General features: G+C 37.5%; 1 protein-coding gene across 1 annotated transcript; it reads right to left on the bottom strand.

The window, feature by feature from the left end:
• Positions 1-3,993: 3,993 nt before the first annotated feature.
• LOC104113109 (WPP domain-interacting protein 2-like) lies at positions 3,994-11,666 on the bottom strand. Its single transcript, XM_009623203.4, has 3 exons — positions 11,523-11,666; positions 10,290-10,584; positions 3,994-5,047 (listed from the first exon to the last, which is right to left on the bottom strand). Exons 1-3 carry the CDS (start codon positions 11,532-11,534, stop codon positions 4,314-4,316), a joined length of 1,041 nt encoding a protein of 346 aa, XP_009621498.1. The 5' UTR covers positions 11,535-11,666; the 3' UTR covers positions 3,994-4,313.
• Positions 11,667-17,715: the final 6,049 nt, after the last annotated feature.

Consider the following 17,715-nt stretch of genomic DNA (forward strand, 5'->3'; position numbering starts at 1 on the left):
TGTATGATTACATTTAGAGAAGACAACTCAAAATAACAGAAATAACCTCATTAGGTCTCAACCGAATAAGCATATAGCCTAAGCATGATTTCTAATACGGTTCACGTCTCATACAATTATACAAGTAGGGAGAACATGGATGTAACAAGATATAACAGCAAAACAAGTTCGGTCATAGTCTAATAGTAGACTAGAATCATGATTTCCTTAATGCATGCCCACACGCTCGTCACCTAGCATATGCGTCACCTCAATAGATCTCTTATAACACATTTCCCAAGTTAAATATACCCTTAAATCCAAATTTAGATAAGTTACTTACATCGAACAAGCCGAATCCAATACCGAGCAAACCAAACAATACTCTAAAAATTTCACCTCGCACGTACCGACCTCCGAACGGCTCGAAATTAGCCAAAAACAACTCAAGAACATCAAATAATTCCAAAGGAAACAAAACCCAAGATAAATGTTGAATCTTTAATCAAAAGCCCAAAGTCAACCAAAAAGTCAAACCCGGGATCGTACCTCAGAACCCGACAAAACTAATAAATCCGATAACTCATTCAATTACGAGTCCAACCATATTAGTTTCAACTAATTTCGAATCCGAATCGATATTCAAAACCCAATTATTCTCTTTAAAAATATTTTTGATAAACCCCCTCCCCCCTCAATTCTCCAATTAAAATATGGATTAATTCACAAATGAACTACTAAAATCGTGCTAAAATACATAAATTGAGATTAAAATTGACCTCCATGAAAATACGAGAAGAACGGCGCGAAAATCACCTCAATCGGAGCTCTAGAACTCAAGATATGCTCAAAATACCAAAAGAACGCAATCTGATTTTTTTTTATTCATAGGCATTTTCGCTTTTGCGCCCAAAGAGCCGCACCTGCACATTTTCAGCTGTCATTTCCGCTTTTGTGGACCATTTTGCGCACCTGCGGGGTCGCAGATTCGGACCCAACTTCGCATCTGAGAAGCACCAGCACCAACTCTCTTCTCCAACACTAAAATGAGCATAACTCCCTCATACGATGTTTTAATTAGACGATTCTTTTTGCTATGACTCAGTAATTATGATACGGATCTAATGCTTCAATCAAAAGAGAAACTGGATCTTATCTGCTTAATATTTTTCCATTTATGCTTGAATAAACGACGTCGAAACATAAAAAAACGAGCGCAGCACAACCCAAACATATCTGAAATTCACCCGAGCCCCTCGGGACCTCGCCTGAATATACCAACAAGTGCCATAACATAACACAGACTTACTCGAGACCTCAAATCACACATAACAACATCAAAACCATGAATCGCACATCAAATCGAACTTAATGAACTTTTGAACTTTCAACTTCCAAAACTCGTGTCGAACCATATTAAATAAACTCGGAATGACCTCAAATTTTGCACCTAAGTCCCAATTGACATATCGAAGCTATTCAAATTCCCGGAACAATAATCCGAACCCTATATCATCAAGGTCAACTCCTGGTCAATCTTATGAACATTTCAAACCTTCAAATTGCCAACTTTCGCCAAATAGTGTCGAAACCTTCTAGAAGCATCCAAATGCAAATTCGGGCATACACCCAAGTTCAAAATCACCATCTGGACCTAACGGAACCATCAAAACTTCGATCCGGGATCAAATATACAAAAGTCAAACTTGGTAACTCTTCCAACTTTAAGCTTCCTAGTTGAAAATCATTCTTCTAATTCAATCCCGAATCACCTGAAAATCAAAACTGACGATTCACACTAGTCATAATACATTGTATGAAACTACTCAATATTTCAAATAGCTGAATGGAATGCAAATACTCAAAACGACCTGCTGAGTCGTTACAGATAGGAAGACCACGATTAGAAACTGGAGGAAGTTCTAGCATTCCTAGATATAGAAAGTTGAATTTCCCATGTTTTAGTGGCCAAGAGGACTCTTTGGGATGGTTGAGCATTTGCAAAGACTTCTTTCGACACCAGCAAACTGCAGAAAAAAAGGTTGGACTTGGTTCTTTTCATTGGATAGGAATGTACAACTCTGCTTCTATCAACTAGAGGCAGATATGCCTCAACCGTCTTGAGATGAATTTAAATATCAATGTAACCTTCATTTTGGGCCACCAATCAGAAGTCAGAAATTGGGAGAATTAGCTAAGTTATGCCAGATCGGGTCTGTGGCAAATTACCAGAAAAAGTCTGAGCAATTAGTTTTATGGGCTGGTACCCTCATACAACCGCAACAAATTTGAGATTTATATCAATGGTCTTGCTGACTATATAGCAACTGAAATAGAATTGCATAATCCTCCAGATTTGGCTACAACAATGAGTATGTCCCGGCTTTATGAGCGTAAGGGACAACCCCTTCATTTGGAGTTATCAGATGTCCATAGATCCAAGACAATAGATTTCTCACCTCAACAACACACCAGATTTGTGAAAAACATTGACCAGGTCTAATATGAAAATATGCCCTGCGACTTTGTTTCAATTGTGATGAACCATTCACCCAAGGCCATCAATGCAAGAAATTATTCTGGTTTGAAGAGAAAGAATTTGACGCACAAGAGTCAAATCCTAGCACTAATTTGACTACTAACAACATTTTTCACACTTCCCGCTTGAGGAAAAGCACGATTTGAAGAAGGGGAGTAATGTTAGCACCCCTTAAGTTTACCAACAATTTACACATGGAAAGCTTCAAAAGATCAGGAAGTAGATGAGTTCAGCAACTTTAGGCATCTACTGGTTATGTTCATACATTTCATGTAGCAGTTATAAGTAGTAGGACAACTGATATTAGTAGTAGCAGTTATCAGTAGTCAGCCACTTTCTCACTCCAGTTGTGTTAGGAAGTTATTTTTTAATTTTTAGGTGGGTGGTTAATCCATCAGTGTTTGTATTTAAAGCTATTTGAATTCAGTGAAAGGTATGCAGAAAATTATTCCAGTCTTTGAGTACTTTAACTCAAGAAATTGCAGGTTCTCTCTTAATGAACCAACACCATAAGTCAAAAAGAAAACCTTTTCCCAAACTCCTAATTTTACTCAATATTAGCTCTGATTTGGTCTTGCGTCGTCCCATAACTAGATCTGTAACAGGGGACCGCAATAGTTTCTCTTCTCTGAGAGCTTCACTTATCTTCCTGAGTTAATGTTTGCATGTGAGAGATCGGAGAGAGAGTTAATTCCGACCGACATAAGCGGATCCAGGATTTAAACTCTATGAGTTCAGCCTTTAAGGTTCTTACCATGAACTCATTGTATTTTTAAAATTATGAGTTCATATATATTATTTATTGCAATTCTAGTGAACGTTTACATACAAACTTATGTTCCGCATCAAAAGTTATGGGTTCAATTAAACCCGGTGTAACTTAGCTTGATCCGCCTCTGCGGCAACAGATGATCAAAACGCGTGCATCATGAAGGTTTGTACATGACCCCTAGCTATTTATAGGCCTCAAACATCTTAACTTATGATTAAAGGGATTACACATTGGAGTTATGGTCTCCCATAACATTTCTCTTCTGCTCGTGTTAATCTCTATTCCCTATTAGAAAATTATCGTAATGTTTTAGGCTTTTAGCGTGAAGCCAAAAAGGCCATCAAAAGTTAAACTCTTTCTACATAAATTTCTAATGTTTAAGAATTAAAGTGCGAGATATATTATATTGATGTTAGCTAATTGTCAAGTCCAATTATAGTTTACAGGATTGGAAAGAGCTAGCTCATGCTACAGTACTTTCCTCCTCCTTTTTTCCCCTCACTTCCACATGCTGCTCCTAACCCAAATGAGATATAACTGAGAAGATTGAACACTTGAACTTATCAGGTGAAAATTGATTTCAGTTAAAAAAAAAAATTAAATCTTATCATAAATGTTGCACAAAAAAAATAGAGCCTGTATTTGAATGAAACTTCACCTTCCAAACAAATCCCATCAGGCATTCATGCGTTTGGGCATGACGGAAAATGAAACGACATTTTCTGATAAGTAAACACTAGAAAATGATGAAAAACCAAACACCCCAAATTAAGAAACTTTTAGGAGCCTTACAACCTAGGGTACCTCCACAATTACCCGATGATCAAATATCAACACCGCCAGCATCTCAACGCACGAGCAACCTAATCATCTTCTATGTTTGCTGCTAAAATAAATTCAATAGCCACTAGCGAAAACAAAAAACCAGGTGTTCCATCTATCTACAAACGTCTAAAAGGAACTACTATTGCTCAATGATGGTAACAGTAACAAAAATTGGAAGCAAAAGCTCACTTCTCAAAGTTACGTAGGTACAACTTCAGCATCATCAGGTGAAATCTGCAAGAGAAACAGCCCAAGGACTACCAGCAATACCAACTGTATTAAAAAACAGGCGCTGTACTTCCAGACTCTCTTCTGCAGCTTTAGCATTTCATCTGTGCTCATGATATCTTCACAGCAATTTTCCAACTTCTTAGCCTGTGTTTTAAGCGTTGCAGCCTTTGATTCTGCATCTCCAAGATTTTTCACAATCTGCGCTTGTTCTGAAGCTAATGTTTTTTGTTCTTCCAAAAGCTTAACTTGTTCAACTGCTGCAGTTCTCAACTTTTCGACTGTTCTTGATATAGTCAAATATTTAACTTCAGCTTCAATTTTCTGTCTGAAGAGATCCTCAAGCTCAATTTCAATATCTCTAGTTCTCTCATGCAACTCAATTCCAACACTCTTTTCTTCCTTCTCTGAGCAATTACTTAAGATGGATTGCAGTTCGGTAACCCTGGCTTCCTTAAACTTAACCAGCTTAGCTGCTTCATACAAGTTATTTTGCAGCAGTGTCACATTCTGCTTTAAGCTAACCACTTCAGAATCCAAGTCAAAAGAATGTTGCATGCCATTCCTGGATTGTGACGGCTCAGATGTGCTCGGTCCTGGGAAATCTCCGCCACCTGAAGTGAACTCTGAAGGTATCCCAACATCCTGAAGTGGTTGGTCATTGATAAAATCTACGTTGCTAATTTCTCTGAAACTCCAAAGTTCTGCAGAGAAAGCGCATCAACTAAATTAATGGCTTAATGCAACTGGATAATGAAGCTCCAACGAGTAACTGATTTCTGAAAATAGAGAATGAAATATATTTCCACCAAATTTGGTAAAAACAAACATGGGCAACCCTGAGGACTATGCTAGCTAATACAAACAAAGGAAAACCAAATGCAATGGAAAAAAGTTGAGAGTGAAACAAGCTGGTCAATGGTTTCAAAGTCCCCAAATATGCTTTTAGATACAACAATAATAACTTCAACACATCCTTGCATGGAAATAAGATGGTGACTTAACTGAGACCCTGAGCTACTTAGGCCTCCGTCCACTAGATTCTTTGGAAACAATGAAGCCTTCTCATAACTATCAAGCTCACATAACACTTTTTGCCTCTGCATAGTTCACTTTATCTACTGTTTCAAAGGAAGACCACCTTTGATGTGGCAAGATTGAACAGGCAAATTAAACAAAATAATTGCAGAAGAATCAACCAAACTTCTTAACTCTCTTTTATTTACTTGAGAGGGTTATATAGCTAAATGAGTCACTTTTATAATCATAAGTAGTCCATTTATATAATGAAAGATCATATCTAGTACATTTTCTTAACACAATCGTTTTGATTTGATAATGACTAGGAGTTCAGATAGAAAATACTAATTCAGTATTTTAACACAATAAACTTTTGGTTCATCATGCTATTCCTCTTGTTTTACATACAGGTAAATTGATCTTTGCAAAAGGTACTTTAGATGATGGTTTGGGACAAGAAGCTAAAATTATGGCCTTCGCTGACAAGTAGGAAATGGAATTGCTTTGACATCCTAAAGTTATCCTGTAATTATTCACATCAGTCGAGTGTGGTTTCATCCACTTGAACTTGAAAAAGACTTTTCTTCTGTTCATTGGCCAATTTTATGTCAGCCAACTTGCATACTTTGACAATTTATCCATATTCATATCATCTTATTCTCTGAACAATCGGAATTTCGTACTTCTGTCGGATCCTCCCAGCGCCAAACCAGTAACTCCAATCAATGAAAAGGGAATTGACAAGCTCAATAGATTTTTATTTTATTTTTTTTGTGGGGGGGGGGGGGGGTAAGGGGGAGGAACAAGATGGCTGAAATCATCTAAGATGCCACAGAAGGCTGGTTTTTGACCTATCACATCACACAATGGAGGAGTTCATGGAGCCAAAAAGGGAAGTTGAAATCTCAATGCCATGATGACGTCTCACTTGCATAGAGCCCTTAACAGAACACCAGGCTAATACTACATTAAGACCCGAATATTAACTAAGCAATAAAGTAAACCTTCATTGGCCAGATCGTGGGCATGAATGCCATTCTTGCTATGGGGTTACTAACCCCCAAGGACAACATTCAAGACCAATTGTAGCCCAAGTATGTTGCCAAGTGCAGTTCAACTGTAACAGCAAATACAGACTCCTAGCAGAAGAATTTCAGTGCTTATGAAGGAAATATTATTTAGTTCTCTCACAGATCCCGCACCAGCACCCTGCAAGTTAAAGTGCTTTACAGAGGTAATCTAAGCTTTCAGAGATCCTTATTTGCAAAGCTTCAACTTGCATCGTGATGTTGATTCGTATAGTTATTTTAAATACCAAAGGTCAAATTTTCAGAATTTGATTCTTCCGAAGTGAGGTACAAAGGGAGAGAAAATTCAGATTTCCAGCCTGTGGGGTGGGTGGGGGGGTGGGGAATGAATGAGTCCAGTAGTTTCGGGAGAAACGTGGGGAGGGGAAGAAGATAGCTGAAACTGAAATCATCTAAGAAGCCATAGAAGGATGGTTATTGGCCTGCCACATCACACAATCAAGGAGCATATATCCATGCTTGTCAGAGATAAATACATGCATAGACTGGGTTGGGGGATAAGCCAGGAAATATATTCGACAATGACAACCTTATTTAGAATGATACTCACTCCGTTCTATTTTATGTGAACCTATTTGACTAGGCACGGAGTTTAAGAAAGAGATGAAGACTTTTGAAACATGTGGACCTAAACACGCCATAACATTTGTGTGGCTACAATTATTTTAAAACTTGTGATCTTAAACATGTCATTTGTGTGGCTCTAAAAGCCTTTCATTAAGGGTATAATGGAAAGTTTAAATTAAATGGTTTCCAAATTTAGAAAGGATTCATTCTTTTTGGAACGGATTAAAAAGGAAATAGGTTCACATAAACTAGAACAGAGGAAGTTCAATTAACATAAAATTGCGCTCTGCACTGTTTGTGCACATGCTTTAAGCTGAAGATTTGTTCCTGATTTATAACAACAATCAGACTATTGCTACAAGAGATTTATCAAACTAATCCTCTGAAACATCTTTTGAGTTTTTCATTGGGAAGTGGATTAGGTTATTGATTATAGCTATGGCCTAGATTCAGCAATACAGGACATACAGTCTAATCAAAACTTGACAAAGCATTAAAACAATCAGTGGACTATGGCACTCTCCAACCGCAATTGGAAAGGCCAGTAGGCTATATATTTAAGCGGAAGGTACTTATAGCTGCAGTAACAACATTGGGACAGCTACAAGAAGCTTCTTTTTCTTTTTTCTTTACTGATAAGTGTTTGCTGGACAACTGTGAAAAGCTTTGGAGGCCTAAAGTAAGGGCTATGGAACTAACACAGATAAATTGCATTTTGTTTCATAGTGGTTAAGTAAGCTGCAGTTCTGATTACATTTATTTCTTCAAGAAATCAACAGTTTTGCATTCGAAAGTAATTCACAGCATGTTGTAGGAATAGGTTTTAAGTTAAAATATAGAGATCTTTTGATTCGTGAAGAAAGAGGTGAATGCCCTACTTCTAGTACGACTTTAGCTTTAGCATTTTCTTAAAGTAGGAAACACTATCAACAAAACAAGGCAACAAGTTAGAATTAAGTTTAATGTGTTTCCTTCTAGGAGTCTGATAATTTGCTCACATTACTCAAAAGATCTAGCCTAGGTGCTAAATTATTAAATAGTTCCCTATATGGTTGACTTGGTATTACAAGAATTTTGAGATAATCATTTCATTTTCCCTCATGTTCTTTTTTTCCATTTTAATCTTTCTGCTGCTGCAAAACCCTGTAGTTCCAGCTCTATTCATCCACTATATGAGCCTTGTAACTCCCTATTATTCTACTACCCCATCGTGAGTAGTGATCCCCTGACTTATCTCAAATTTTCACTTCCCACCCTATCCTACAGCCAATAAGTAAAATAAAACAATGGCTCTTTATAGGGCCACTTCTCTCCCCACCTAGTGTCAATCCTATAACCACCAGATTATTCATTACTCTTATCCCAAATGCCGATCCTGACATCCTGTTAAACCTCTTCCTCCTAAGAAATCCCACAGATAGAAAAAATTTGAAAGCATTCGCTTTTCTTCTTTTCCATGTCAGCACCAGAAAAAATGATCTAATCCCGAACTTATCATACCAACTTTACAATGTTGAAGAATCACTTAAAGGCCAAATGAAGAGCAGGAAGTATACAAAAGTTACGATAGAAGGTGAAGATATGAAAACCAACTATAGAACACAAATGAATAATATATCCTTGAAGAGGAAGCTAGCTACACTCAGATCTTCCAATAGACACATAGTAGTTCAGTTTATCAACAGTACCTCCTGACTTACTGGCTTGCGTTTTATTGTTCCAGCAACAATGCTAATCATATATTCTTGTATAAAGGCCAAACTTTTCAAACATTAAATTGAAGTTCAATTAAACTTGAAATAACAGAAGATAAAAGAGGCTGTTCCAGATGTCAAGCGCACCAAGCTTCCAGCCAAGATATTTTTTTTGATAAGAGGAGCACCCAACTTCCAGCCAAGATATTAGGAGCTCAAGTCATGAACGGGCGCAAAATGACAAAGGGCCACTGCTTTTGGGTAGGGGAGTATGGGAGGGTTTACCAACAACAACAACAACAACAACAACAAAAAACCCAGCAGTTTCCCACAAGTGGGGTCTGGGGAGGGTAAGATGTACGCAGCCTTACCCCTACTCCTGGAAGGGCTGAGAGGCTGTTTCCGATAGACACTCGGCTAGAGAACGACCGAAAAAGAAAAGGTAATTGCAACAAGTAGTTATAACCTAAGTTGCTCTGACACGGCAATTTAGGTGCCGCACCCGTGTCGACACGACACTAGTATGGGTGTGCGTATGGGATCCGTACCGGATCTGGTCAAACAATTCTGGGTACTTTGACCACGACAGACGGAAAAATTCGAGACGAGATACAATTTGATTCCCAAAATCAAAATCAAAACTAGGGTAAATTTGAATAAAATAATACACCTTATCTAGGAAATCAATCCTTTACTTATCTACAATTTGAAAATAAAAAGAAAATCCACACTTTACAAGCTATACGTAAGTAATCCACAAAATTTCTCATAATTTAGAAATATTTTTATTTTTTTTGAATTATTTTTAGCCGGATCCCCGCACCCATATCCGTACTAGGATCCGTATTCCCGAATCTTAGAATTTACATCTCGAAGGATCCGACCTCTAGATTCGCACCCATGTCGGACACCCGCACCCGTGTCCAAGCAACTTAGGTTATAACAGCAAGATGAAATAAAATCGAATCCAAGAATGCAGTCAAGCTCTAGGTGGTAATAGCCATCTATGAATAAAAGATATCATACTAACACTAATGCTAGCGAACTGAGTAAGACAAAGCGAAACGTTCGACTACCTACGAACCATCTACCCTAATCTTTGACCTCCACACCCTCTGTCTAGGGCCATGTCCTGTCAGCTCCAGTTGCGCCATGTCCCGCCTAATAACCTCTCCCCAAGAATTCTTAGGCCTACCTCTACCCCTCCTGTTGCCCACCGAGGCTAACCGCTCGCATCTTCTAACTGGGGCTTCTATACTTCTCCTCTTAACATGCAGTATGGGAGGGTTTACCATTTTCAAAAAATAAAAAATAGCAAAGGGGACGAAGACAAAGAAAAAGGGGCATAAAGAAGCTGTCAACTAAGAACTCTAATAATTTCCACCTTTCTATTCCTTTTTGAAGTTCACAATAGACATTATTTTACGCGCTACAGGTTTGGAATAGATTTAACCAAAAAGTTATTGAATTCATGCAATATATTGAAGATGCAAGCATAACTAATCATCTTCACGAAGAAATGCATCAGCTAAGTAGAAGTACTTTATTGGAATACTCAACAAGAACTACAGACCTACCTCTCTCAAGTGCTTCTTGAACAGCCTGGAGGGTGGAGCTTGGATCCAGCATAGGATCGTGATCTGTGGATGAGCAGTGATTCTCGCTCTTCTCATTCTTAACCTTCTGAGATGACTCAGCAGTTAGATCTTCTTGAGACACACCTCCAACCTCCTTACCATTTCTTCTGTCAAGATCGGCCTGAAGTTCCTTATCAACGGGTCTTTCGCTATCCTGAGCTTCATCGTTCAATTCCCCATCATGATTCATTGACTTTCCACCTTCTGTACTGTTGCTCGTTGACGTATTACTACCCTGCACAAAGAGAAAATTGGAGCTTCGCGAGTCAGATTCCAAGGTCGAATGAGAGTTTTCCTTCTCGATTTTGATCTTTTCTCCTCTAGGCTTTTTACTAGTATCAGCCCGACCCTTCCCCTGAGGAGTTTGTTGAGCTGGAATACTCGAGTTCTTCCTACTCAAACTACTTAGCCCATTCTTATCAGATGCATAACCTATGTACAGAGGTGATTCGTGCCTTGCCTTACTAGCTCTAGCTGCAGTGGAAGACTTGCTACTTCGATCATCACTCTTATCCGAGACCGTCCGACCAAGAAAAGGTAACCCCATAGCCAACCTAGGATCACCAATTAACAAACCTTGTTTCTTTATTACTATCCTCATCCTCGTACACTTACCTCTTTTTCCTTTTTTCCTTCTTCAAGCCAGACCCTTTAGTTGTCGGTGAGCATTTCTCTATAGTCTCAGTTCCTTTACATTTTGCGTCATCCAAATTATTAGTGCTATTCACAACATTACTAGACACATTATTTTTAATTCAAGTACTGAATTATGATGTTCCAAGTCCATCATCACTATAAGGAATAGGGAAATGACTACCTAGAATAAAGAACAGGCAAATACAAGCCGAGTCCAAGAATAGCAGCTATATATTGTCTAGGGCTTAGCATTTTTTTGTGGAGAAAATGGAGAAGTCAGATCAAAATCGAGAACAAGCAACCATCATTCCAGCTCATGGAGAACGAATCTAGTAAAATTCTCAGTAGTATCAATTAAACATGCTCGTGTTAATACCAAGAGAAAAACAATACATTCATTGAAATTCAATTCATTGCAATTATAAATTTATTACGAGAAAGAGACTGAAACAGAAAATGGGGAGTCATAAGCAAGATGATTTTACGGTACTAGTTAAAAAGGAAGAAAATGAAACGAAGAAGAGAGAATTGGCGTACCTTTTCGGCCATGATGGTACTGGATTTGCAGAAGGTGGTGGTGAAATTTGAAGAAGCTGGGGTCAATTTGGAAATTTGTAGCTGCGAAATTGGTAGAATAAATAGTTAAGAAAGCTGACTTTTAATGGGTTAATTAGAAGATAAAAGGATTATAATTGGAACGTGGAAGAGGAAGAGGAAGAGGTTACAATAGAGTAATACAGACTATTTTGTTGCGACACCTCCAAAAAGTTATACCATAATATATTGGATATTGGATTATTAATTTTAACACACAAAAAATTTTAACATAATATATTAAAGATTGAAGCACATGTGCATGAACTTTCAGTATATTATGTTAGAATTACAATATATTATGGTGGAAGTTCAGTATATTATGATGAAATATTTTTTGAATTTTGAATAATATTTTCGTTCAAATTTATTTTTATATAAAAAATGACTAAATTTTTACTACTTTTAAAGTTATAACTATTTTTAACTATCACTTATAAATTTTGTTATTTTTAAATTTCACACGACGAAGAGGCAAATGTTTATGATTCTTTGGTACCGAAATCCCAAGAGGCAATTTTTGCTGATAATTTGGAAACCCACACCCACATAATGACACTACAAAGCAGAAATTCTGAATTTACGATTTGCGAGGACTGTCACGAGAAATTCCCCTCACAGCTTGCTTTAGCGCCTTTCAACACTTGTTCCCAGACTTTTTAGTGGGCGTTTGGACATTAAAATTTCGAAAAAGAGTGAAAAAAATATTTCTAACTGAAAATAATATTTGAAAATTAAAATTGTGTTTGGATATAAATATAATTTTGGGTTGTTTTTTAATTTTTATGAGTGATTTGAGTGAAAATTTTAAAAAGAAGTTTTTTAAATTTTTAAAAAATTTAAAAATTCATCTTCAACTAAAAATTAAAAATTTTAACGCCAAACATTGATTTTGAAAAAAAGTAAAAAAAATTCAAAAAAAAAAAGTGAAAACAAATCATGGCCGTTCTTATTTTAACACTTTCATTTCATTCTTACCATTTTAATACTAAATCATCCAAAAAAAAAAAAAAAGGTCATCCATTAGCACTTAATATAACTGAAACTTGACTGTATCTTTCTTTTCATTTTTTAAGACATATCATGATTCTAGAAAGATATAAGATGTATATCGTTTTTCAGGGGAAGATGAGGGGGCACAGGTTCGAGGTTGCGCTTGTGGTGTTCTGTTCGCAGATGTGAGTTTGAGACCTGAGATGAGAGGTCGCTTTTGCGGAGCTTGTGGCTCAAATGGGAAGGTGCGTCTCTGATATTTGGCTTAAAGTATGTGTATTTATATGCATGTCGCACTCGCATCTTACTCATATTTTGTGAAAATTATATGTATAATGTAATGATTTATGCTAATTCGTTGTATTTTTATGTGTAGGAGTCACTCGGATGCAACGTGGGACAAAAGTGCACGACTTGAAGCAAAAAGAGGACAAAAGAAGAAATCACCCAGGCTAGCGCGTCGCGCTGCCTGGGGCACAGAAATAGGCGTGCAAAAATTTGGGTCCCCAGTCCATCGCGTCGCGTTGCCCTGGACGCTGGGGAGCAGGGACTTTTCCTAGTTCACTCAGGACAGAAAAGAAGTCTAAACCTATTTTGGAGGGACACCACTTTGAGAGGAAAATACAAGTACGGAACTCTCGGGAACAAGAATTTCTAGTTTTTCTTCATCATTCTTAGTATTTTCAACAATTCAAACACTTGTGAAATTGCTTAACATTACATGAATGGCTAGACCCATTAGTTTTGGAGTTGTAATTTAGCCATAAATATTATTGTTCGAAGTTGACTTTTTTTTATTATAATTCGCTATTATATGGTTGTTTCTTCAATTCTGTGTTTAATTGCTTGATTGTCTGGCCAACGGTCAAGTTCTATCAACAATCTGAATTATGCTTGGGAAAGCTATGTTTAAATTAGAGAAGAATTGAAGATGGCATGATCTTAACTCTTAAGTAGGGGGGAGGGGATTTGTGGCTAGGATAGGAATATACCTAATCACCATGCTCAATTTAATATCTTGATCTTAATGCATTCTTGGTAGATTGATTCCATAGGAATATATGCGTTAATATATTCTGAATAGGCGAGTAGTAATCCGGGAGACTACTACGAGAACACTTACTCGATTAATTAGCAATCATAAACGAATTGCATGAAAATGAGAGTTAGCTAGAACACAATAGGATTGGTGAATCGATCACAACCCTGGAATATTTATCTCTACTGAATTCTCAACAATCATTTTCTGATTGCTAAATTAGTTAATTGTTACATTCATTACTCAGTTATAATCACACAATTCAACTCGACTGAATAAGAATTTGAGTGAAATTAGTAGGTAGTTAAACACAAATCTCTGTGGGTTCGACACTCTACTCATCATTATATTACTTATTGACCGCGTATGCTTGCGTGTGGATTTGGGAGCAACAATCTGCGAGATTTTGTGTACACCTACAGAGCCATTGATGCAATGCTTGGTCCGTTGATGCGAGATTGATCAGATTCAACTGGGTTGGCAGATGCGAGCATAAGCTCGCAGATGCGAGGTCGCATGTGTGCCATTATTGTTCGCAGATGCGGAATCACTGGCAGCTTATTTTATTTCGAGGGTTGGCTCATATTTCATTATTTTGAGATTGGGAGCTCAGATTGAGGTGAGTTTTGAGGAATTTTTACCCACTTAGATTGGGTAAGTGTTCTTTTCTCAGATTTGATTATTATTCATGATTCTATCTTTGATTTTGGCATTTGATTGGTAAATCTAAGGAAGAGAAATTGAGAGTTTTGGAAAAACTTTCTAAAGTGAAAAACGGAGATTTGAACCCCGATTTGGAGTTGGTTTTTGATGAAACATGTATATTAGGACTCGTACTGGAATAGATGTTCGTGAATTATTATTTTTGTCAGGTTCCCAGGTACGGGTCCAGGTTGACTTTTTGGTTGACTTTGAGTATTTGATTAAAGTTTCGACCTTTATCGTTTGGGTTCGATTCCTATGGCTTTATTTGATGTTACTGAATTATCTTTTTTGCTAGATTCGAGTCGTTCGGAAGTCGATTCGCGTGGTAAGGCATTTTTGGAATATTGATTTGGCTTGTTTTGAGGTAAGTGTCTTGCCTAGATTTAGTTGAGGAAAATTATCCTAATATTTGTTATTGTTTGCTACATGCGGGGGTAATGTATATATAAGGTGACAAACGTATATACAAGTACCATGGGTATTCATGCTCGGGGTAGATTCTAGATTACTCTATGCCTTGTTTGGTTGTGTGTTCTACTTGATTCTATATATTATTCAATTGATTAACTACGTGAGCACAATAAACCATGTTAGAGATAATATCAAGACTATTGGTGCCTAGTTTGAACACGATGAACTAATCTTGATATTTATGTTATACTGCCTAAGATGTAGATATATGTATGTTATGAACACATATCCGCACTTGTTCTTATGTTGTGCCTTGATTGGGATGCGTGCACGCTATGACCCTTTGTATGACTACTTGAACTTGGTTGCTAAATTGATTTAGCCGTAGTCATGCTTTATATGTTGAACCCTCATCCGCATTCATTTATTTTCCATGTCCTTGTGCACGTTGTTGATAAATTATGAGTGTATGTCTTTGATGATGATTTGTATTTTTGCATTATTGTGATTATGGCACATGCTGACATATTGGACGGATTGATTGGGTGTTGGCATGAGGTTTTATCGTACGATTGTGATTAATATTACTGTTGTGTCAGGTGCAGAGCAATACAGGTGGATACTGCTATTGTGCTAGGACAGAGCAATATGGGTAGATATTGTTATTGTGTCGGGTGCAGAGTGTACATGTGGATATTATTATCATGTCAGGATGGAGTGATAAGGGTGGATATTGTTATTGTGTCGGGAGAGGAGCGATAAGGGTGGATATTATTATTGTGATGAAATGTGGAGTACTAGGGTGACAATCTTGAATATGCATGTGAATCCTTTATGTTGGTCATGCATTTCTACATGATTTTTGTGTTGATTTAACATGCTAATCTATGCCTTTGTTATTATTTGATATTTTGGTTGTCAAGATGGATTTACCTATGTGGAGTTGATATCTCATGTTTTTATTGAGTTGTTGGTAGCATATCAGATTGACGTGATAAGGAAGTTGTCATCGTGCATTGATATATTTGAGTATTGAAAGGTTCTCTTGAACGTGTTTTTGACAATTGATACATAATCAGATCATGTTGGGCACAAGTTTATAATCATGTATGAGTATTGAGCACATATGTTATATGGTGCATAACTCTTTATGAGCGGGGTTGGTGCAAATTGTATTTGTTGAACATTTCAATTGGTAAAGTTGTTTGTTACTCTATCTCAGTTGTGCGCCTTTACTGTTGATATTCTTTATTACATAATTGTCTTTCTGGAGTATTTGCTTTGTATTATACATATTATTGACATGTACAAGTTCTGAAAAGCGAGTATCTTTGACTTAAAAACCTCATCACTACTTCTCTGAGATTAGTCACTTATTGAGTGCATGAGGTCGATTGTACTCATACTATACTTCTACACCTTGCGTGCAAATTCTGGAGCTGAGTAGCTGTGGAAGACAAAGCCTTGCATTGGAGACGTATCAGCATTCCAGGTTCAAGCTACCTTTTGTTCATGGTAGTTTAGGATTTCATTTATGTTTATGTAAACTTCAAACATATATGGTATTTATTTCTCTCATCTGTTTTGTAAATTTAAATCATAGTGGATCATGACTTGTACTACCAGTCCTTGGGGTAGTTATATTAATTTTTTTTGTAGTTTTATTTACAATACTGATGATTTCTCATTGTAATTGTAATTTATACTGTTTGGCTTGCCTAGATGGTTGTGTTAGGTGCCATCACGACTTGGTGGGAGTTTTGAGTCGTGACAAGTTGGTATTAAAGCTCTAGGTTCGTAGGTTCTACGAGTCATGAGTAAATGTCTAGTAGAGTCTTGCGGATCGGTATGATGACATCCATACCTATCTTCGAGAGGCTAAAAGACATCTAGGAAACTTCCCTTATTTCTTTCATTATCGTGAAACCTTGTTTCAACTTGAAGCCTAAATTTCGAGTTCCTTCCTTTTCGGTTCATGTGCAATGTTGGGTACTTGGACCTTAATATGCACCGATGGCTTATGATGTTGCAGATGGACTGCGAAGGGCTATGGATGCTTGAATATTGTCACGACATGTCGTCTAGTCTTGGAAGCAGATGTAGTGATAGATCTGTTAGTTGTTCATTTGTGGGGTGAAGCTGATTCTTGTATCTGGTTGATGAGTACGAACTCAGAAAGGTTAATTGATTGCATAGTGGTTATGACCATGATGGGTTTTGATAGAGAGATGTCAGTTGGAGGCTAAACATGTGGGTTATCTCCTGCGAGGAGGTATGTGTTTGTGTGATCCTTATGAGGGATTCTATGAAGAGTTTTTCCTTCTATCCATTGGTGTGTATGTGCTACGACTGAGGTTCAGTTTACCTGAGGAATTCGGCTTGACTGTCACGAGGATGGGGGTGCACTTGGCAGATGATTTGGAGTGTTGTGACTGGTGTTACATGGGTTTATGATGCATTCAGCTGATTAATAGTGCGAGATCGGGGACAGCTTTAAAGGAAGGGTAATGTGGGCCGCAAACGATACGTTCTATGGCTTCAAGCAAAGTGTCTGCTATCCACAATCAGATCGCATGGTCATGTGTTATATCAGTTTCAGGACTAATGGACGCTTGTGGATTAGCTATGACTTGAAAGGGGTGACTTCAAGGGTGATTCGAATAAGGGATCGGTTGGATGCATGATGTACTACAACTTATGGGTTTATAGAGATCTTGGGGTGATTCAGGTTTGATACTCATTGTGGATGGAGAGTCTAAGGAAAAAGGAATTGCTTGGTTGCTTCTTTTTGGATATTCATGTGCTGGTGGAGCGCGGGTTGTTTGATGCATACTGACTGTGCATTGGATATTAAAGTAAGGTGAACGACTTTCGAGAAAGTCCTAGTAGGCTCAAGACTCATATGTGGTAATTAGGATTTTTGAATTGTGTATGGCTGGGACTTGAGATCTGTATTGGATGGTATGTGGACTTGTGGCACTTCTATAT

Source organism: Nicotiana tomentosiformis, chromosome 6 (genome assembly GCF_000390325.3).
Source record: "Nicotiana tomentosiformis chromosome 6, ASM39032v3, whole genome shotgun sequence".
Lineage (NCBI taxonomy): Eukaryota > Viridiplantae > Streptophyta > Magnoliopsida > Solanales > Solanaceae > Nicotiana > Nicotiana tomentosiformis.

What these genes read in the sequence shown, in the direction of transcription:
- LOC104113109 (XM_009623203.4), bottom strand. An exon ending in TCAAGAAGCACTTGAGAGAG is followed by an intron (nt 5,048 to 10,289) that starts GTAGGTCTGTAG and finishes CTTTCTCTGCAG; the next exon opens with AACTTTGGAGTTTCAGAGAA.